At 35.8% G+C, this 23,651-nt stretch overlaps 1 protein-coding gene across 1 annotated transcript in view; it reads left to right on the top strand.

Moving 5' to 3' along the window:
• Window positions 1-23,651, top strand: part of dock4a (dedicator of cytokinesis 4a) — a 77,420-nt gene that overhangs the window by 16,560 nt on the left and 37,209 nt on the right. The window contains exons 6-16 of the mRNA XM_081356172.1: window positions 215-363; window positions 3,941-4,025; window positions 6,016-6,167; window positions 7,176-7,257; window positions 7,863-7,923; window positions 8,576-8,708; window positions 9,414-9,502; window positions 20,776-20,901; window positions 21,832-21,956; window positions 22,870-23,032; window positions 23,172-23,278. Of these exons, the coding sequence (XP_081212298.1) occupies window positions 215-363; window positions 3,941-4,025; window positions 6,016-6,167; window positions 7,176-7,257; window positions 7,863-7,923; window positions 8,576-8,708; window positions 9,414-9,502; window positions 20,776-20,901; window positions 21,832-21,956; window positions 22,870-23,032; window positions 23,172-23,278 (1,272 nt within the window). The remainder of the gene's footprint in view (window positions 1-214; window positions 364-3,940; window positions 4,026-6,015; window positions 6,168-7,175; window positions 7,258-7,862; window positions 7,924-8,575; window positions 8,709-9,413; window positions 9,503-20,775; window positions 20,902-21,831; window positions 21,957-22,869; window positions 23,033-23,171; window positions 23,279-23,651) is intronic.

The following is a 23,651-nucleotide window of genomic DNA, read 5'->3' as shown; positions in this document are numbered from 1 at the left end:
GGAATTAAAAAATTGTGAACTCCAGGCCTGGAAAAATCATTGAAATGTGTCTTGAGCATCAAATCAACAAATTTGAAAGATCGTTTGACACTGAAGCCTAGAGGAATGGCTGCTGAAAATTCAGTTTCACAAAGTTATTATAGATAGATAGATAGATAGATAGATAAAGGTAAACATCTCTATCACCCACTCATGTTGTTTCTGTCTCTCTCAGAGAAATGAAGGGGATCTCTTTCACAGACTGTGGCATGTGATGAATGAGATATTGGAGCTGCGGCAGCAGGTTTTAGTGGGTCACCTCACTCATGACCGCTTGAGTGACATCAAACAGCACATCACGGCACGGCTTGACTGGGGCAATGAGTGAGTTACACCTCAAGAGCTAGTGGTGCCCCAAAATACAAATTCTGTCATTATCATGATGGTATTGGTATCGACTTCTGACATTTTGGGTATTTTGACAAATTTAATGCCATGGATAATCATTCAGTTTGATTCATTTATGCATTTTGAGTTTTGCTTTCCTGTCGTGGCCACATTATGTTTGTTTTTTTCAGTGATTGCAAATATATTGTACATAAAAACAGTGGGTGGAACGCAGTGGCGGGGACGGCCATGATGAACTGCCGGCAAATGTTGGGCAATCTGTCAGCCATGTGCGCGAATGCTTGTATGCTGTTTTTCTCTAAAAAAATAAGTCGCAGATGGTAGTAACGAGTGGGACGTGTTACGTATGGTTTTTTTTATGTCTCTCAGTACGTATATTGCAATTTTTGAAGGGTTTACAATGAAACGGATTATTCCATTTGATTCATGCTTTGTGATAGTTATTGCAGATTGTCGTAAATAGGGCCATATTATTGCCACGATTCAATTTACTATATGTGACCCTGGATTACAAAACCAGTCATAAGTCGCACAGGTATATTTATCCAACAATGCATTGTATGGGTCAAAATGATAATTTTTTTTTTATGCCAAAAATCATCAGGATATTAAGTAAAGATCATGTTCCATGAAGATCTTTTGTAAATTTCCTATTGTAAATATATAAAACATTTATTTTGTGAGTGAATGAAGCACAATCGTATGGAAGCTTGTTTCCGCCACAAAAAAAAAAAAAAGATAATTGCGACTTTTTATCTCACAATTGCGAGTTTACATCTCGCAATTCTGACTTTATTTCTCAGAATTGCGAGATATAAAGTCAGAATTGCGTGAAATAAAGTCGCAATTGCGTGTTTTAAAGTCAGAAATGCGAGATATAAAGTCACAATTGCGTGTTATAAAGTCAGAATTCTGAGATATAAAGTCAGAATTGCGAGATATAAAGTCGCAATTGCGTCTTATAAAGTCAGAATTCTGACTTTTTTTCTCGCAATTGCGACTTTATATCACGCAATTCTGACTTTATATCTCAGAATTCTGACTTTATATCTCAGAATTCTGACTTTATATCACGCAATTGGGAGATATAAAGTCAGAATTGCATGATATAAAGTCGCAATTGCGTGTTATAAAGTCAGAATTGTGAGATATAAACTATTCTGTAAAAAAAAAAAAAGTCTCTTTTTTTTTTTTTTTCCTTAGAATTGGACTTTATATCTCACAATTCCGAGAAAAGATGTCAGAATTGCGAGATATAAACTCGCAATTATGTGTTATAAAGTCAGAATTGCGTGATATAAAGTCAGAATTCTGAGATGTAAAGTCAGAATTGCGTGATATAAAGTCGCAATTGCGAGAAAAAAAGTCAGAATTCTGACTTTATAAGACGCAATTGCGTCTTTATATCTCGCAATTCTGACTTTATAAGACGCAATTGCGTCTTTATATCTCGCAATTCTGACTTTATATCTCTGAATTCTGACTTTATTTCACGCAACTCTGACTTTATATCTCACAATTCTGAGAAATAAAGTCAGAATTGCGAGATGTAAACTCGCAATTGTGAGATAAAAAGTCGCAATTATCTTTTAAAATGTTTTATTCAGTGGCGGAAACAAGCTTCCATACAATCGTGTACATAAATGTACAACTTTAAAGGTGATTTTCTCAATGTTTAGATTTTTTTGCACCCTCAAATTCCAGATTTTCAAATAGTTGTATCTCGGCCAAATATTTTCCTATCCTAACAAACCATACATTAATGGAAAGCTTATTTATTCCGCTTTCATATGATGTATAAATCTCAATTTCAAAAAATTTACACGTGCCTGGTTTTGTGGTCCAGGGTCACATATAACGAGGAGTGTCAGGGAATTTGGCAAACAATTACGGATGTACACTTCAAGTTGCCAAATGGACTAGTGTCTGTAAATATTAAACCGAAACGCTGCTATTTAAATCTGAAGTCTGTGTGAATGAGCGCTGCAGTTTCGTCTACTGCACACACACTGAAGCACGCTCATGGTGTTTCAGCGTCTGCCGTCTCACTACATGAGTACATGAACAAAAACATCATTTGATAATGCTATTATCATCACCATCATAAGTTTTCCAGGGGGACGTTAGAGAAATTCATGTTTCACAGACGTACTTTGCGATTTTTAATCCCGTCTGAATCTGCCAAGTCTGTGTTTTTCTCTCTCAACCTCTTTAAAAATTCCAGAAAAAAATGACCTACTGTTTATCGGCAAACTCAACAGTCCTCTGAGACATCTAATCCCATCCGAATGCGAATGTCTGCTATTGCTGGTGTTGTATCCTATAAAGCCCCTGAAGACACATGGAGGTGGGGAAAAAATTAGATGGGAGAAAAAATCAATGCTTTTGCATTTCATTCGCGTCATTCGTTTCCCCATGAAACTTTGCGTTTGCTTTAGGAGCCTTTAGGGGCTCTGTAGTATCCTAACGCTTCTCCTCATGTGTTTTTTGACCTACCTAAGCTACCGTTTGCTTACCAGTCTTCGGCATGCTTTCATTTAGTTTCAATATTGCTGGTATCCGACGAAAAAATAACGTTGTAATATTATTATTTTCTATTATTGTCTAGATTTCTCTGCTCACTTATGCAAGTTTATGTTGCTATTAACTCGTTAAATAGGGTTTTTATAATAAATTAAAATGAGATCAACATATAATAAATAAAAAGTCATATACGTCACACACTAGAAAACGCACACTCCCACCTCTGAAATCACAGACGTCAAGTGATAAGATTAAACGTCGATTAGAAAACAAATCCCGTCTGAGCTATATACACATAGAAACTCAAAGGCCTTTACGACAACCTGTCAAAATAAAAGTTTGGTTTAACTTGAAGAAATTATGACAGAAATGTTTTAGTATTGTACTTCTTTAAAATGTATTGTACTGTTTAATTTGAACAGAAAACTTCTGTTGTGCAGCACAAAAATTAAAGGAATTTTTCAGATTTAATTTGATTACGTTTTAAAATATTCATTAAATTATAGTTTTATGCATTAATTTCATTAACACCATTTCTGATAATAAATATGTATTAGATCATAAAACATACAATCCAGAAATTTTTTATAAATGATTAAATTGTTAGTTTTATGAATTCAGTTGATTAGATTAAAGGATTTGAATAAACTATTGATTTAATAGCAGTTTCATAAAAAACAAAAAACAAAAACAAAAAAACGGGTATGGCATGTTTGACTGCTTTTCTCAGCCAATAGTAATTAAATGCAATTAATAAGATAAATTTAATATCATGTAATTGTTCATTGAATTACTATTTTATAAAAAAATATATTAAAAACCCATCTTTCAATATTATGTATGTATTTATACAGTATAATATATAATATAAAAATGTGTCCTCGAAATAACAAATCCATTGATAAACTAAACTAAAATTAAAAATATATCTGAAAATAGTATTGAAATAAACAATGGCAAATGCAAATCTATAATAACCATGTTGAGATTTGAAGGGTAGAATAAAAATATGCATTTTTGTGTGTTACAGGCAGTTGGGTTTGGATCTGGTCCCCAGGAGGGACTTCGGCATGGTGGACCCTGATGAGCTCAGCATCACAGAGCTCTATCGGCTGGTGGGTAGTCATACATTCATGCTCACATACATGCATGCATACACACACACACACACACACACACACACATTCCCATTACCCATGAGTCACCTCACCTCCCTCCTCTGCCGCCCATATTCTTTGCTGTGTTACTATGGCAACTGCAGCTCGACCTGACGCCAAGGCTCTCTCTCGAGTGCTTCGTCCTCTGTTTTAACAAAGAGACACACACACACACACACACACACACACACACACACACACACACACCTCCAATCGCTTGTGCATAGGGAAATGATAGTAATTAAGAACAAGAGAGAAATGCTAAATGGCACATTAACAGACTGTTTGCAAACTGCAGAGACACTTCACGCATAAAGTTTCCTGCCCTTATAATTTGGCATACATGCAGCATCATTGGCACAATTGGTTCAAATCTCTCATAGCCACAACAGTGCCCGTGTACAGATCTTTGGAATATAATATCTGTTCCAAAACCTACTGAGCTGCCCACTGCCTACATAAGCAGTTGTCATCTAATGGAGCATCCTAACTGACACCCTATCCTTTTATTTTATTTTATTTTATTTTATTTTATTTTATTTTATTTTATTTTATTTTATTTTATTTTATTTTATTTTATTTTATTTTATTTTATTTTATTTTATTTTATTTTATAAAATACATTTTATTTTATTTTTTTAATACTATAAAATGGTGTTTTTAAACTAGGCTTCTCAAAATTAAATATAAATAGCATATGGCATTTTTTTATTTGATTAAGTAATTCATTACTTTATTTTATTATAACTTTTTATTTATTTTAATGTATTTATTATGAAATATTTTTTATAAAATACATTATTTTTATTAATGATTAAAAATGCTATAAATACTGTTGTTTTATTAAAATTATATTGTTTACTTCTCAGTATTAAATATACATAGCACACACCATTTTTATTTAATTTGTTTTTCATTTTTATTTTCTATTTTAATTTATTATTGATTATTTAAAATACTATAAATAAAATTAATATTAATTATTTTGTTTAAAATAGTTTAAATACTATTGTTTTATAACTATAATATACTTCTACGAATTAAATTACAAACAATTTCATACAGAAATTTGGGGTAAAATGTTTTATTTTATTATTATTTTAAACTATTTTTAAATCTATACTTCTCAATATTGAATGAATACTCTTATGATAAAATAAAATATTTCTCTCACAGATTATTGCATTATGGAATTCTCTGCAAAGGAAACACACAGTTCTGCATTTGAATTCCGTTAGAAGAAAGTATCTTAGTAGGCTGCATTATTAAGTTAAGCCTTTGTATCAGGAGAATTCTAAAATGCCTTAAAATGCTGCCTATCTTACTAGGTTTTTAGAAGAGAGCTAGAGAAACAACTTCAATGTAGTCAGAATTCACAAAATTCTCTTTCTTTTTCTCTCCGCTGCAGCCCTGACCACACGTGTCCCAGTTTTCACTGGTCCATGGGTGGGCAGAGGTGTGGGGGTACGGGTTAAAGGAAGAAGGGAAGAAACAAAAGAGAACAAGATGTGGGTGTGGATGTACTAGATTAGAGAGAGCATTTAAAGAGTAGGAAGTGAGGGCACAAGAAAAAAGACACCAATGTGGCGTCCCCAGGGTTAAGTGCCTTTTTGAAGGATCTTTCAGCAACATGTTCTTCAGAAGAATAAAGGAAAGGTCCAAAGCTTAAATATAAAACCACAGTGCTGGGGTTCTAATGGTCTGTTTTTACCTTATATAACATAATAACGTTAATAAAAGTTATAATAAATTGAAATCTATGGTTTATAGCAAAGAAATATGCATAGGTTGATTTTTTTAACAACAGACAAATTTAGTATCTTACATAAAGATACAGCATGTGAGGGCGTGGTAGGGATGGGGTACTGTTAGATAATTAATGGAAATTTTGAGTGATCTTGTTGTTGTAAATGTCTTTGTCATTGTAATCATATTTTCTTTTAAATAGATGGAGAGACGTCATCGTAGACGCGAGGCTCCCCCGCAGGCCAGCATGCACCACCTGTTCCTTCAGATGAAGAGCATGATGAGTTCAAACCTGGGGGAGGAGTTGGAAGTCTTCTTTTCTGTCTATGACAGCAGGGAAATGCGACCAATCAGGTGCCATCTCTGACCCTAGACACCCAATCTCAAGTTTTTTTATTGACTAAAGTATGATTAATTCGCCCAAAAATAAAAATTCTGTCATTATTTAATCATGCTCACTTTCCTTACAATGACAACCTTTTGATTACTAACTCAAATGTTTAACAACTATGCAAGAAGATATTTTGAAGAATGTTTCAGCTGTTCATTCAATGAACGTAAATGGGGTCCAAAAACAAGACAACATTGGACCCCATTTACGTTCATTGAATGAACAGCTGAAACATTCTTCAAAATATCTTCTTGCATAGTTGTAAATCAAAAGGTTTGAGTTTGAGTGCAACATAAGTCTGTCACTGTTGGCTCCTCACTAAATTCCACCAGATCTAGCAAAAAAACAGGTAAAATTCAGTCTGACCTCGAATTCATTAATTATGAATCGCTGTATTCCTTCCAGCTGTCTGAAAGACGTCTTCAACCCCAGCCAGTCGTCCATCAGAGCGTGTACCTTGAGTATATTTTCATGACGCTATCAGACGATTACGTTGATTGTGCCGCTACTGGGAACTAATTTCTGGAATTCAGTTCGACTGCTACGTCAATGCATCTGTTTACCACTATATATCAGCCTGAGGGATATTTCAGTTTCACATCCATGATGGAACTACGGCCTTGATGTGTTTGTTGAATTTTTCATTGGTTTCTGTCTCTTTTTCTCTCCTTCTCTCTCGCCACTCATGTTAGGGAGTGTACTGTTCAGACACCCCTCCTCGTTGTAAATTATTCAGAACGAGTGATGCCCCAGGGCACTTAGTGAAAGTGAAGGAGAATTGAGGAGATATTCAGCCTCAATGGGCCTCTCCTTGTAATTACCTAGCACAAGTGTTAGAGGAAACCCACTAACACATGCAGTTGTGGACGGACATGTACACACTCACGCTCACACCAGTCTTGCTGTGATTCCTTATGCTTCATGGCATGTCTGTGGTGAGCCTGACCGTCTCTCTCTTTCTCTGTGTGCAGTGAGAGGTTCTTTGTGCGCCTCAATAAGCAAGGGCTACCCAAGTCTCCAGAGAAGACTGAGAGGCAGTGCACACTCTTTGTTGTAAGTATGGACTTTTTCGAGGTGCACCAAGGGCGTGTCCTTGGTCCTTTTTGCTTGCTTTGGCATTAAATGGATCTGGGACTATTGTCGATAAATAGTTTCCTGAGTGAAACGCATATCCTTGACTGATCATTATTTTTGAAAATGTGAGAGATTTTTTTTATTTCATTGTGAATATTGTAGAAAATAACAATTTTAGATGTGTTTCTCAACAGTTTGCTGCCACATTTGCTGCCAAATTTATATAATTTAAGAAATTATATTTTTGTGGCAAGACATTAAATTAACATTACAAAAAGGCTTTCAAAATATTGTTTTGTTTTGCTGTTTATCAGGATGTCATGTCATGTCATGAACAAATATTTAATTTGTTGTGCTCCTGTGGTTGTTAGTTCTTTTATTTTATCACTGTTGTTTTGTTGCATTGTATTGTTTTTAATAGCAGTAAATTACATTAAACTGACAGCCCTAATCTAGATTTTTTTTCCCCCAGATTTTTATATGATCAATTAAATAGTAACTTTTAAACAGAGAAGGTTTAGAGAAATGTTTGGTACATGGAATCTAGTAAATGTTGCTCAATGAAACGTTTGTCTTTTTTTAAGGATTTGGGAAGTAGCGATCTTCGCAAAGATGTGTATGTTGTAGCTCATATTTTTAGAATAGGTAAGAGCTGTTGGATGCTTATCACTCTTCTCGTCGTGTGACCTGTCATAATGCCTTAGATGCCCTATCATAGGAGTCATATGGATCTCACAACTTGATAGTGCACTTCCTGATGCTTTAAGATTTGAAAAAGTGACAGATTCCATCAAATTAGGTCAATAGTTGTGGCAGTATTATAACGGCTAAATGACAGGCCACAGGTCAAATGTGACCAAGATGGTGTCTTTGTCTGTAAACGTCACCTTTGTGTCTGTGTAGCAGTCGTTGCTACATGCATGGCCTGCATCGGTACAGAAACTGACGTTACAGTATAGATTGATGCTCATTTGCATGTATGTTATTCATGTCACTGTGGACTGGGAAGTGTTTGTTGTGTAACGGTTGTTGGTATGTCTTTTTGTGTTTCAAGCGTCATTATAAAGTTGTGTGTTAATAATTCTGCCATAAGAGCTACATAAATCTGACAAGTCAGCTAGAGTTTCTGGGTAAGATACGGCTATAATGCTTAAGTGTCGCATGACGCATTATATCTTGTGACAGTGCTATGTGTTCTTTGAGGCAGAATAAGAAAACGTCTCTTTTTATGTCGCAATTCGCATATGTAGTTATTCTCAGACAAGCAGTGTGTGATACACAATGTGTGTGTTTGCAGGGCGAATGGTCGCAGGAGAGAAGAAGAGTGTGAGTAACACACAGTACAAACGTCCATACGGATGTGCCGTGATTAGTGTGGCCGACCTGTTAACGGCTGACTTCAAGGACGATCACTTGCTAAAGATCTACTCGTGAGTATCACACCCTAACTTTTTGAAGTAACTTTATGAAGCTAATTAATGTACAATCCATTTTTTAGGACTGGGTGCTATAGCGATTTTCTTTATATATAAATGTGTATATACATATTTCACCCTATTGACGATATGCATCTGCATATTTATGTATTTGCTCTGAAATTTTGGAAATATTAAGGGCTTCAAACGATTTTATATGTATATATATAATATAATATATAATTTAGACCAGACCCCTTATTTAGGCAATCATATTTAAAATGTTTTATCCTAGAACTAAATTACAGAAAAATTGCCTACATACATTTTTATAAAATATAGTTTCGAATTGATTCATTCAATAATATTGAATCGATTTAAATTATTTAAAATTGATTAAATTAATTGAATTTACAATCTCTAGCCGATTTACAACAGCTTAGACAGAATTAAAGAAGCAAATTGATGCACCAATAAAAAAAATTCATACTGTAAATTACTATTTATATTATTTTAACTTTCCATTTTTTTGGTTTTTGCTTTGTTTTATTTTTAAATTATTTCTATTTAATTTCTTTATCCGAATTGAAAGTTTGAATTAATTAACTTAAAAGAATTAAATGTGCCATCTCTAAATGAAAATCATTTTCAAATATATCACACAGCCCTCATTGTAAGTGGTTGAAATTCATAATAAACTTTGGTGCATTATATTCACAGATGTAACACAGAGAGTGAGTGGTACCAAATCCATGACAGTATTATCAGGAAGGTCAGCTCACGATACAGCCATATTGGCTCAAATACAGGTAAGATCCTCACAATCCCAATTTTAATTTCACTTGTCTTGCTAAAGGGATAGTTTAACAAAATAAAAATACTTTAAAGTGTAACTTTGCTGATTTTCAACCAGCTTTGTATTGTTACAATGTCGGTGGTATATGTAAATGAACAATGTTTACTCTTTGTCCATGTTATTTGGCACATTTATTTGTCAGACTTCAAGGTTTTCTACAGATTATACTTCCACATTTTTGTATCCCCGCCCACGGATAGTCGGATCGTCAGAGGGTTATTAACAGAAAATTGTATCGTACTTCACAGCATTATGGTAAAAATGGAACACTATGGCAACAGCTTTCTTACCTGTACGTGACAGTCTTTTGCTTTGAGTGGAACTCTCAGTTTTTCCCCTCTGTTTGGCCTAAAATACTGTTTTTAAAATGTTGACAAGGACAAATTTCAAAATGATGGTCTGTACCTCGCACAGTTTTCATACAATTTCCATTTTTTGGTGAACTGCCCCTTTAAAGAACATTTTGTCTGTCATAGCAACAGCGTTTTTCTGAACCAATTGATCCATTTAATTGAAGTATTCAAATCGTACCAAATCATGCTGCAGAATTTCTTTTCTTCTTGCTCTTAAGATATAAATAGCAGAACTCTTTACAGTGAAATGCCGGGTTTTCTCCTAGCAACAGGTTCTGAACAGCAGAAGAAGCCTGCAGTCAAAGCATCCATATGTATTCAATAGAGAGACCGAGCACAGCTGTTATTCAGGCGCTTAGTTTTTATGACGTCTGTATGACTCAAAGAGCTGCAGTTTTAAGCATGTTGTTACAGTATGTGGTGGCTACGATGTTTGTTTGGAAATTGTTTACTGGCTCAAATCAAAAGAGCGCACCTCTGAGTATGTATGTATGTATGTATGTATGTATGTATGTATGTATGTATGTATGTATGTATATATTAGGGCTGGGAATCGATAAAAAAAAAATTAACTAATTAATTGCACAATTTCTGTAATTAATTGCAATTAATTGCGTTTCCCCCAAGCTTGTAATCATCAATATTTAAAGGAATAGTTCACTTTAAAATGAATATTCTGTCATCATATACTCACCCTCATGTTGTTTCAAACCTGTATGAAGTTCTTTGTTCTGATGAACACAAAGGAAGATATTTAGAAGAATGTCAGTAGCCAGACAGTTTCTGGTATCATTGACTATAGTATATATTTATCCTACTATGGAAGACAATGGGACCCAGAAACTGTCTGGTTACTGACATTCTTCTAAATATCTTCCTTTCTGTTCAGCAGAAGAAAGAAATTCATACAGGTTTGAAACAACATGAGGGTGAGTATATGATGACAGAATTTTCATTTTAAAGTGGAGTATCCCTTTAAACTTAGAATCACCTAATTAAACAACACAGGGAAAAAAGGAACAGAAAATAGCCCTATATTAAAATGTTAAACATCAATATATCAATATATTATTCTTTTTCAATAATCAATCAACTAACATAATCAATTTTTAACTAATTATCAAAATAAAATATAGTCCTACAAAGCTATTATTACCAGAGCATGTGATCAGAGCAGGTAATTTTACCATTGTCGCCCAGCATGGATTGGCTACCAGCTCAGCAAACAGAAGTCTACTGAGAAATTTCACGTTATTTGAGTGGACTTTACTTTTCCAGTGCTCGGTACATGATTGAAGCGTTTGGGCCGTTAACGACAGAGCCGCCGACACACACACACGCATACACGGAACGGAGAGCGCGCCGCTGGGCCGTTAACGACAGAGCCGCCGACACACACACACACACACACACACACACACACACACACTAGGGATGGCTCGATACCATAATTTTGGTTTCGGTACGGTACCAGAACCTAATACCTCGGTATCGATACTAAATCGATACCACAGGTGACAAATAACCAGCCTCAAAATTTAAGTGAATTGAAACAATTTTATTAAAAAACACTGCTTGAAACTCTGCAGTACTGAATGTGCAAACAAAAAGTATCAAAATGTTAAAATAAATAAATAAAAAATAGACAGGGAACTTACAGTAGATTAAATTTTGATTTTGAAAAAAAAGAAAGAAACCTGAAATGATACAATTAAAATTGGTTAATATCTATAATAATTGATTAATATAGAATAATAATAGAATAATGAAATGACTAATTTTTAGCTGTCATGCATTAACAGAGAATTATCAACATTTATAGCATTTATTCATCTTGGTTTGATTACTGTTTGGTTTGTGTTTGGGTTCATATTAGTTTAATGCATTGCATATAAAGTAATGTTAACATGCTAAACATGTATTAGTATATTTAAATAATAATTACTGATTGATCTAGATTAATAAATGCTATAATACGGTTAGGTCAGGTGAATGGGGTTGTTTGTGGAGGTTTTGGGGTAGTCCTACTATGATATTAGACTACATAGCCTATAATAAAATGAATTTTCAAACCTGAACCAAACATATTTTTATTCAAAGATCAACAGTCTGTCATTAATATTTAGTCTGCCACAAAAAAAAAACAATATTAAAATCATGAACTCAAATGTCATTGTGACCAATGAAAAAAAAAAAAAAAGACTGTTGTAACAGTGCGTAAATCAGACATTTCAGGCTATAAGTCTAACGCTAATAAGCCTTATGCCAAAATTATTATTATGACGAAATTGTCGGTCATTAAATAAGAAAACTAAATAAGTGTGTAGATGATTTGCTTTGTGTAACCCAACATCAGACATTAGGCCGAAGTTTTTTTTTTGCACAAAGTGCCGCGACCAATCAATCACTCCTTTACTGGCTGCCTGCACATTCACTGTCCTCGCGGCTGCGGCAACTCGCGCTCGCTTATACCAATGGCAATGCATTTTAATTCGCGCCTATCTTTGTTGAACTTCAAAAAAAGAAAAAGATGCTGCAGCCAATAAGCAGCCGGCGGGGGCTGGCTGCAGGACGACTCAACCTCCACGGACAGTTTTTAATGTTTTATCAGACAATATAAGAATTTGCTTTAGTATAATTTTCGGGACAATTAGGGCCGGATTCGGGATTCGGGACAACAGCTTAGATTTCGGGACTGTCCCGAATTTTTCGGGACGTCTGGTCACCCTAGCCAGATTTGATGTGTTGCCTCCCGTCGCAAATTTAAAGCAGTGTTTGTAGAGTGGTGCATTGAGGTCTGTTGCTTCACCTTTCTCATTACTTTTGTAGGCAAAGTAATGCTATATTTCACTCCTGCTGCTCTCTTTATTTATTAATTTCGGGCTTGTAGAATGAGCTTCATTTGTTTGATCCATCGTGTTCCTCCGTTGTCACCGTTTGCCGGTTGTGCGTGACCCGCGTCAGTTTGGGTAGCGCACTGCCGCCTAGCGGTGAACTTCGAAACAGCAGCGCATTAAATACCGAATTGAGCAAAATTATGATATTGTACCGTTTGAAATATAATATATACCGGTATTTTTGCAGTACCGGTATACCGCGCATCCCTAACACACACACACACACACACACGGAACGGAGAGCGCGCCGCTGGGCCGTTAATAGGGACTTTAAGCAACAGCCTCTGGTGGAACGGCAACGGCATTCTGGCGTTGTATTGCGCATGCGCGAATTTAACTGCTACTTTGCGACGTTCTACTGTAACGGTCTACTACGGGAGAACAGCTGATTTGCCGGAGTCGCTACAACGTGAGAGTAAATCTAGTTTTTTAGACTTATTTACATCATACAATAGTAAAAACTCCTCTTCTGACAAGAGATTGTCATTTAATGCCAAAAGCAATCCTTCTCTTCCTTTTTTAAATGACATTTTGTTTGTATCTCAATAAATGAATTAATGCCGCGTTGCCCTGTCCTGTTTACGGTTGCTTAGTGATTTTTACGTTCTTGGCTACGGCGGTGTGACATACTTCCGGTCGCCGCTTAAAGTCCCTAATGACAGAGCGCGCCGACACACACACGGAACACAGAGCGCGGCGCACACACGGAGCGGAAAAGACCCGCTCATGAAAGCTTCGCGAGAATGAAACCTAATCGCCGAACACGGAGAGGCGGGACGGCATATTTCGGTCTTTTCAATAGCAGCCGCAACAGGAAATCATTAAAACAAGGCAAAAAAAAAAGTGCTGCGTTAATAGCGTTAATTTTTTTTAACGCGTTAAACATTTCAAATTAATCGCAAAGATTAACGCGTTAATTCCCCCAGCCCTAGTATATATATATATATATATATATATATATATATATATATATATATATATATATATATATATTTATTAGGAACACCTTACTAATACTGTGTTTGACCCCCTTTCGCCTTCAGAACTGCCTTAATTCTATGTGGCATTGATTCAACAAGGTGCTGAAAGCATTCTTTAGAAATGTTGGCCCATATTGATAGGATAGCATCTTGCAGTTGATGGAGATTTGTGGGATGCACATCCAGGGCTGAAGCTCCCGTTCCAACACATCCCAAAGATGCTCTATTGGGTTGAGATCTGGTGACTGTGGGGGCCATTTTAGTACAGTGAACTCATTGTCATGTTCAAGAAACCAATTTGAAATGATTCAAGCTTTGTGACATTATCCTGCTGGAAGTAGCCATCAGAGGATGGGTACATGTTTATTTCAGTCAAAGTTGCTCTTCTATCAGCTTGAATCAGTCGGCCCATTCTCCTGTGACCTCTAGCATCAACAAGACATTTTCGCCCACAGGACTGCCGCATACTGGATGTTTTTCCCTTTTCACACCATTCTTTGTAAACCCTAGAAATGGTTGTGCGTGAAAATCACAGTAACTGAGCAGATTGTGAAATACTCAGACTGGCCCGTCTGGCACCAACAACCATGCCACGCTCAAAATTGCTTAAAACACTTTCCCATTCTGGCATTCAGTTTGGAGTTCAGGAGATTCTCTTGACCAGGACCACACCCCTAAATGCATTGACGCAACTTCCATGTGATTGGTTGATTAGATAATTGCATTAATGAGAAATTGAACAGGTGTTCCTAATAATTGTCATGGGAACACACAGAGAAACAGGTGGATCCAAATGTAGCATATTTATTGTTAGGGCAATCCAATTCGTAGTCATCCATGCAGGGGTCAAAATCCATAATAGCAGTCCAATAACAAATAAACAAGAAACAAAACAAGAACAGGCTAGGAAACACTGACCAGAAGTGTAGTGACGAATGACAACGACTCCGTGACATGGACTGAAACAGACAGGGTATATATACACAGATACTAACAAGGTGACGGGAAACAGCTGTGTGCAATGATCAATGATTAGGCAGAACAGGATGATGGGAAATGTAGTGCATGAGAGAATGACACCGTGGGGAACAAGGACCTCTAGTGGACACCCGGGGAAACACAAACCAGACACTGTGACAATAATCCTTTAGGTGAGTGAGTGTGTGTATATATATATATATATATATATATATATATATTATATTATATTATATTATATTATATTATATTATATATATATATATATCATTTTTTAAAAACTTTTTATTATTATTTTTTTTACTTCTTTTTTCAGCTTTCTTTAGTGTGTAATGTTGCTGTTTGAGCATGAAAAAGGTCTGCAAATTTACAAAGTCACTCCAAAGGAAGTTATTCTCTATGTCAGTGCACACTGAACACCGGTATAATTTTGTAATCGATCTAAGAGATCACACAATACTCTTAGATCGACTACAAAATTATACCGGTGTTCAAGGACAAGCATTATACTGGTTCAGATCATACTTATCTGACCGCTACCATTTTGTCTATTTAAATGGAGAAAAATCTATCATAACTTCAGTAAACTATGGAGTGCCGCAAGGATCTGTGTTAGGCCCTCTGTTATTCTCAATATATATGTTGCCACTTGGAAATATTATAAGGAAACATGGAATTAGTTTCCATTGTTATGCTGATGACACTCAAATCTATATTTCATCACGGCCAGATGAAAACACTAAATTATCCAAACTGACAGAGTGTGTTAAAGATATAAAAGATTGGATGATGCTCAATTTTCTTTTATTAAATCCAGACAAGACAGAGGTACTACTTATCGGTTCAAAAAATCGTCCTCAAAACCTCTCACTCTACAACTTTAACATAGTAGGATGTCCTGTTACTTTATCATCTACAGTAAAAGACCTGGGTGTTATATTAGACTGCAACCTGTCTTTTGATAATCATATTTCATATGTTACAAGAACTGCCTTTTTCCACCTTAGAAACATTGCTAAGCTACTTAATATGCTATCAGTTTCTGATGCAGAAAAGTTAGTTCATGCATTCATGACCTCGAGACTAGATTACTGTAATGCTTTATTTGCTGGTTGTCCTGCATCCTCAATAAACAAGCTACATTTAGTCCAAAATGCCGCCACTAGAGTTCTTACTAGATCAAGAAAATATGATCATATAACACCGATTTTAACATCACTACATTGGTTACCTATAAAGTCCCGTATTAACTTCAAGGTATTGCTACTGACTTATAAAGCCCTAAACGGCTTAGCTCCAGTTTATTTAATGGATCTTCCATCGCCCTACAATCCATTGCGCTCTTTAAGATCACTAAATTCGAGGCTTTTGGTCATACCTTGGATATCCAGATCCACCAAAGGAGGGAGAGCATTTTCACATTTAGCTCCAAAACTCTGGAATAGTCTTCCGGATACTGTTCGTTGCTCAGACTCGCTCTCCCAGTTTAAAACTAGATTAAAGACGCATCTCTTCAGCCAGGCATTCATATAATATTTTTAATCTTACAGTTAAATCCGACCTCTAGTTCATAAACGCCAGAGGAGAACTGGCCCCAGACTGAGCCTGGGTTCTCCCAATGTTTTTTTTTCTCCATCAGGTCACTTGGTGGAGTTTTTCGGTTCCTTGCCACTGTTGCCTTTGGCTTGCTCAGTTGGGGATATTTGGGGATATTTAATTTAATTTAATTTAATTAATCAATCAACAATACTATTGATCAGCATTACCAAACGTGGACGTTTTCCACTAGAAACAAACATTGATGTATTATTTTAATTTAATACTGTGAAGCTGCTTTGATACAACCTGTGTTGTGAAAAGCGCTATATAAATAAACTTGACTTGACTTGACACTGTTTCCGAACTCCCTAAAACGCCTCGATTGTAGTCTTGAGTTTTCTTCTGGGAATGAACACATCACAATAATTCTTATTTAAATAATTCCCACCCAAGTCAAACGTGAAATAGGCGAGGCCTGGTTGATTTGTGTTAGTAGTGTGTTGAAACTCGCGGTTATTGTTAGGGGCGTTACATTTACGAAACACGCTTGAAGCGGTTAACCAATGACAACAAACTGATCCAGCCGACCAATCAGAGCTCATTGCACTTTTCAGAAGGAGGGGCTTCATAGAGACCGTTACTAAACAGAGCGTTACTGACAGACTGGGAAGAGAGGTGCTGCAACAATGTAAAATATGTGAAAAGTATATATATATATATATATATATATACAGATATATATATTTTATGTTCAAGCATAAAAAACTATTCTAGTAGACCCCAAACACAAGCAAGAAGATTTTGTTCATAATGTATAATATTTCATATAAATTGTAACATTAATTGACTTGTACTGTATATTGTATCAAATTATATACTTGTAAATGATTATTTATTTAATTTATTTTTAATAAAAAAATTGTAAACTGTATTTATATTGTATTCATAATTTTGTTTTATTTTTAATAATGTTTTCTTTGATTTGTTTATAGCATTCGTTTTTTCCCCCTTTTTGTTTCGTAACACTATTTATTATTTACAAGCCACATCTTGTGGCTGTATTTATCTGAAAGTCTGGTTTACCTTTTGGTCTATATGTACTTTCTTATGGGAGAACCCACCTTCCAATGACTGACATATAGTTGTCTCAGCACATTGAAACAGTATATGATGGGAATTACACACTTCAGCTTCAATCCAAAAAAACTGACCTGTAATTCATTCAGCTAGATCTCAATCAGCTGGTAAATGTGATCCAGTCATCTGCAGTAATTCATTTTAATGATTGTGGATGACCATTAGTAGTAATCAGTCACACACAGATCGGCTATCGGTGTGAACTAGAACGCCATATTGATCGCGTGCACAGAGAGCAGCAGTTGACCCTTTTCATTGTCTGTCATTGTTGTCCCTTGAGATGTTTTGAATGAGCAAATCGCCAGTGCTTCCTCACTAATCGCTTGTATAAAAGCCTAATTACTGTTATTGATTTTATTGCTGGGTTAAAAGACTAACAGAAAAAAAAAAGAAACAACAATGTTCGCTTTAGGTTTAAAAAGGCAAACAGATGAAAGCGCATTGTGTTGTGTTGTTTATGCCATGTTTTGTGGAGGTGGTGGAGTAGTAGTTATGCAATCTTGGTGTGCATCATCTCGCAAGTGGTTTCAAAATGAATGGACTGCTGGCGATTTCACTCGTGTGGGCAGCTTACTCTGAATACATTACCAAACCATAATGAAGCCATGATGCTTCCAGAGCTTATAAACACATCAAACCTAATCTATGCAACCCAAACCTTAAACATTACCCAGAATACACTTGTAATGTCTGTTGTTTGTGATGTATTTCCTGCAGAATGGAAAAATCAAGGACCCTGAGGAGGAAGAGGGCCAGATAAAAAAAAAAAACTGAGATAGTCAAAAAAGGCAATCTAGCAGGAAGGAGATTATGCAGTTTCCGTCGTGTCAATCTAAACCATAGGCCGTGTCCCTCAGCAGATGTACAGCAGGGTTACACTTGAGATGAAAGTCATTCAGACAAATGAAGGAATGGGAATGGGCGAAATTTCCATCTGTAAGAACTCAACATCTAGCTTGGCTTTGTGATTAAATTACTCAAAAAAAGAAAAAGAAAAAAAGAAAAAGAGTTTCTTCAAAGAGACTTGGGACTTTAAAGTGTAAATCTAGTGCACGGATGTCAGAATCATTGGCTTTCATCAGAAGTATAAATGAGGGAGGGAGAGAAATGCGTGTCATTAAGTGTGTTGGAACACAATAAGATATTACTGATTCGATGGAGCCCTAATGGTAACAAGCACAAATGTTACAAATGGGGATTAAGGCACCGGGTTACCCATAATTCATTTACTCAAGAGGCAGTCGGGCCATTCCTTTTATGCAGGACCTTTTGAACTCTGTAACTTTAAAAAAAACCTGTTTTAAACTTTTAAATTGTAACTTCAGATGAAACTTTTACAGGGTGGAAATAAAACAAATGAGGCTGTTGTTTAGAAGGATTGAGAGTTATGTTACGTGTGTCTGAAATTTTGATTATTTTTTAATAATATGATGGTGATTCTGTCACAAACTGCTCTGAAACACGGGTTGAGGATCCAAACGCTGCTTTTATTAGGGGTGGAAAGCACAGGCAAATGGGAATCCAGAAAATTGGGATAGCACTCAAAAATGCAGTGTGACACGTACAAGACTTCGCAACGAGTGACTGAATAAACAGGGCTGGTATAGGCCGCGTTAAAGGGTAACTAAACCCAAAACCAACTTTTTTTAGTTAATGATCTGTAAGAATGGGGCTTTATTAGTGCTGTTCATTGATTCGAGTAACTTTTTTGACATTTGGGTATAAAGTGTTTTAATTCTACAATATATGGTGTAAAAACGAGTGCTGCCCTCTTCAGGTTGAATGGTGGCTACTGCAGTTGAATTTTCCTATTGGATGTTTGCGGTACTACATGACGTAAGCGGTATTACGTGACGTAAGCAGGTTCGAGCTCACCACGCCCTTGGAACGAGCTAGCGTAGATTTATCTGTATTTAGTACAGTGGTTAGGAGGGTATGTAGGTGTAGTGTTGCTGGTTGCAACAGCACTGCTGGACTGCATAGCTTTCCAGCAGACTTGGAAATTAGGCGCCAGTGGTTGCATGCACTTGGCCTGGAAGACCGTGAGTTCCCGCCTAGAGCTCAAGTGTGCAACCTGCATTTTATGCAGGATTGCTTCTCCAACGCAATAGAGGTGGAAATGGGCTTCTCCACACAGCTCGCGCTGAAAAGCGAAGCAGTGCCAAATACTGCTCCTCCTGCATGGACTCCACCACCGCAGCGGTGTCTTGATGTGAGTGAATATATATATTTTAATCACAATTTATGGTTAGGCTAAAGTTAATCCTCTGGGGTCGACCAACGCGCCGGCGCATTTTGTTGGATTTTTTCACATAGCGGCAGAATATGAATATGCCTACAGAGAGCGCGCGCTATTGACATCAACCCGATTTAACTCATCAGATGCATTTACTTTACATCGTCTTGCGACCCTGTGAGCAAACTCTCCATTTTAGAGAGTCTGACAGCAGGTCTCAGGTGTACGCCCCGCCCTCGGTTCGTCCCCTCTATCTCCGCTGGGGTCTGCCCACTTTTCCAGCATTTTTCAAATATTGCCAGTGGGTGGAGTCAGGCTCTGACCAGGGGTTTAGTTACCCTTTAACAAAGCTAATGACACACAGGTGGAAGTAATCAAACAATGAGTCCAGGCAATGGGTTATGGGAAGTGTAGTTCAAGGAGACGGGAAGAGTGCCCTGTAGTGGAAATCAAGGGCAATTTTATGTCACTTCCTGGTGGATGATGTAGTTAACTAGTTAAAGTGATTGTGTGAAAGTAACAGGGTGGAAGTGATATTGAAGACACAGGGAAAAATATAGAAAAATGAAAAGTGCAGTGATATTTATGCTCTGCGAATCTAGTCATTTCAATAGAAATGCACGCAAACTGGAATTTTATGAGGGCGAAACATTTACCCGTGCAGATTTTGCGACTGATTCAAGATTTTTCACATGAATTTGCCACGTTGACCAATAGATGGCTCCTTGGTTTGAAAGTGACTTCTGTGTTTTATACATTGCTACACTTGTATTGACAATAGACAATGTTTTTTTTCCCCTTATGTGACTGTGCCTTAAAAAACAGTATCCACAGGAAATATTTTGTTGTGAGATTTGTGTTCTATTTCATAATAAAATGCTGGTTTATAAGTAGTGAAACTATTTCCTTAGCTGTGGAGCTATTTAAAATAGACCCAATAAAGTGTGATTGAATAATACACATTCCGTTAGGATTATGTTCTAATGTTCCAGACATGCTTCACTAACCAGGAAGTACAGCTGTTTTTGTTGGCAGACTCTCATGTTACAGTATTGTCAGATGTTACCGCAAAAGTTCATTAAAATGCACTTTTGTTTATTTTCTAGGCCTTAATGTCTCTCTTCAGCTCCTACACGGGGATATGGAGCAGATTCGTAAGGATTACATGCGTCTTTTCACCCGGAACGTCTCCATTACGAAGAGGCTGGGTTTCTCTGATATCATCATTCCAGGTGGGATAATCACGTTTTGTTGTCATTATGCTGCTTATTTTACATCACATTACCATTGAATTTATGTTTATACAAATTAAAGCTCTAGCTTTACAGTATCTTTTGTCATTCAACGACATCATGGTAATGTGGCCGCTCGGTGGCCTCTGTTGTAATGGCTTAATCATGTCATTATGCAGTAAATTAATTGCTTTGCAGTGTGAATACAGGCTTTACAGGAGATTTTAATTCTTTTTATTGAATTACCATGAACTTTAAGGTTATATAACAGTGTAATTTATACCATAATATAACAGGCACATCTACTAAAGAAGAAAAATAATGTCGATGTTGTACAAAATCAGATGTTTACAGGATGTTCTTGTTCTGCTTGCTGTCACATAATGTACATACGTACACAACTAAAGTACAAAAGCAGTGGGAGTTATTCATGAAAAAAATGGCTTGTATTCTGTTCTCTTTTTACATAATGCATTGGTTTGGCCACATTTTATATGATATGACATTAGCTTTCACACCCTCAGTTGGCGATGAAGCACCTTTGAGCCATATGTGTTGACAGACTAATTAGAAATGTTTTGTGGTGTTTCTAACATCTCTGAGGAACTGAAATTTATTGACTAAAAAGTGTGGGTTGCCAAAAGAAACATTTTTGCTGTCCTCCCAAGCTCCCTATATTGTACAGGATATACTGTAGCCTATGTATAAATGTATTTGCCTTACATAAATACATACAACAATATTGTATTGAAATGCTTTGTAAACAAAGTGTTTATGGTCACTTTTCAATGTATCAGCACACAATAGAAAAAATCCAAATCCATTTTCAGCAACCTCTCCTGATAGGGTGATTTCAACACCTGATAACCGCCTGAAAGTGCTGTGCTGGTTGAAAAAGATTTACGAGATACTGTTATCTTCCTTCTGCAGGTGAAATAAGAAATGATCTGTATGTGACCATTGAGAGAGGTGAATTTGAGAAAGGTGGAAAAAGCGTGGCACGTAATGTGGAAGTCACCGTGTATCTGCTTGGAGGTGATGGACAGCTGCTGAAGGTGAGAACTGTGTCATTTGTGTCCTGCGTATGAATTAATAAATATGTCTCTCTCACTTTTAGATTTTAGATGTTTTATTTCAATCTTTTCATCAACATTATTAACTTGAGTTCAACTCTTGTCTTGAAGTAGAAGTGTATTTTATCAGAGTTATATGCATTGAACTTTGAAGACATTGAACCATCATTCAAAATATTAAACTTCAGAAATTATATATATTTTTTTCTTAATAAAAGAGAATATTTAGTTGTAATTCATACATTGTTTTTTTTTTAACAATAATATATATTATAAATATGAATAATAATTGTATTTATAAAGGCCCATAAGTTCTTGATTACATCAGCAGAAAAGTAATTTATTTATATGTAATGGTTTAATTTTTTTTTTACTTTGTTCTGAAATAGATTTTAAAGTCAATATTATGATGACCAACAATGACACATTGTTACTGAGTAAATAATATAAAAATGTGTATACAGTTGTTTCATAATGTGATTTCCCCCCCCCCACTTTCAATTCTTTTACTTCAATGAAAGGTTATATTTTTGCTATTTTTTTAATTAAAGATCAAAAGGATAAACAATGCAGATTTATTTTTTATTAATTGCCATTAATTCTGACCACAACTGTATTTTTTTATTTATAGTTGTAATAGTTGTAAATACATTTTTTTTTTGTTATTGTAAAAAATAACTTAAAATAAATAAATAATAGTTATTGTATTATGAAAGAATGAATGAATTACTTAAAAGAGCAACTTTTTGCCCAAAATGTACAAAAATCATCATAGAATTTTCCGTTCATGATTACTTCAATAATATTATGCACTGTTGAATGGTTCACAATATGACTAGAAATATTTCTTTAAAATGTTAGGGTCAGCTTCATGTTCTCTATGTCTCTGTCTCAGGGTCTGGTTTGTTGCGGTTCCGGGGAGCCAGGGGTAGATGAGCACCGCTCTTTTGTCCTGTATCACAGTAACAGCCCTCGCTGGGCCGAACAGATCAAACTGCCCATTCCTCTGGAGATGTTTCATGGCACACACTTGCGCTTCGAGCTCAGGCACTGCTCCAGTAAGACTGCGCTATGCTTCACATGCACTTTTTTCTTGAACATTGATTTTACGTCCACTTGTTATTCCACCCTCTGAGATTTTAGACGTTCCCATTATTGACTCATTTCACATAACCACTGTTCTCTCTGTTCATGCAGCAAAGGAAAAAGGTGAGAAGAAGCTTTTTGGGTTCTCTTTTGTCCCTCTGATGCAGGACAATGGGAGACCGCTGCCTGATGGGACGCATGAGCTCATTGTCCACAAGGTACTGTTTGTCTTTGTGAATCTTGTACACAAATCTTATTATTATATATAAAATATATAAATAATGATCATTGTTTTTTATTAACAGTGAAGTCATAATATAATATTGCTTATCTAATAATGTTATTAAAAATAATTCAGATTAATTATTCAGACATCAGCTTGATCAATTCAGTCTCAAAATGATCTCTGAATCAGTACATTTAGAATTTTTTATAAAATATTTGAGCAAAATTTAAGTCAGGGGGGTATGGGAAAAATGAGTGTATGAATAAAATTAAATGTATTAATACATTTGAATCCAAATTATTAAAATATGCATGTGTAAATAAATAATATAATAGAAATAATTAAATTGAGAGAATTTGCCATTA

Source organism: Scardinius erythrophthalmus (assembly GCF_964197995.2).
Source record: "Scardinius erythrophthalmus genome assembly, chromosome: 24".
In the NCBI taxonomy this organism is placed as follows: Eukaryota; Metazoa; Chordata; class Actinopteri; order Cypriniformes; family Leuciscidae; genus Scardinius; species Scardinius erythrophthalmus.
This window is presented reverse-complemented; position numbering and strand designations above follow the sequence as displayed.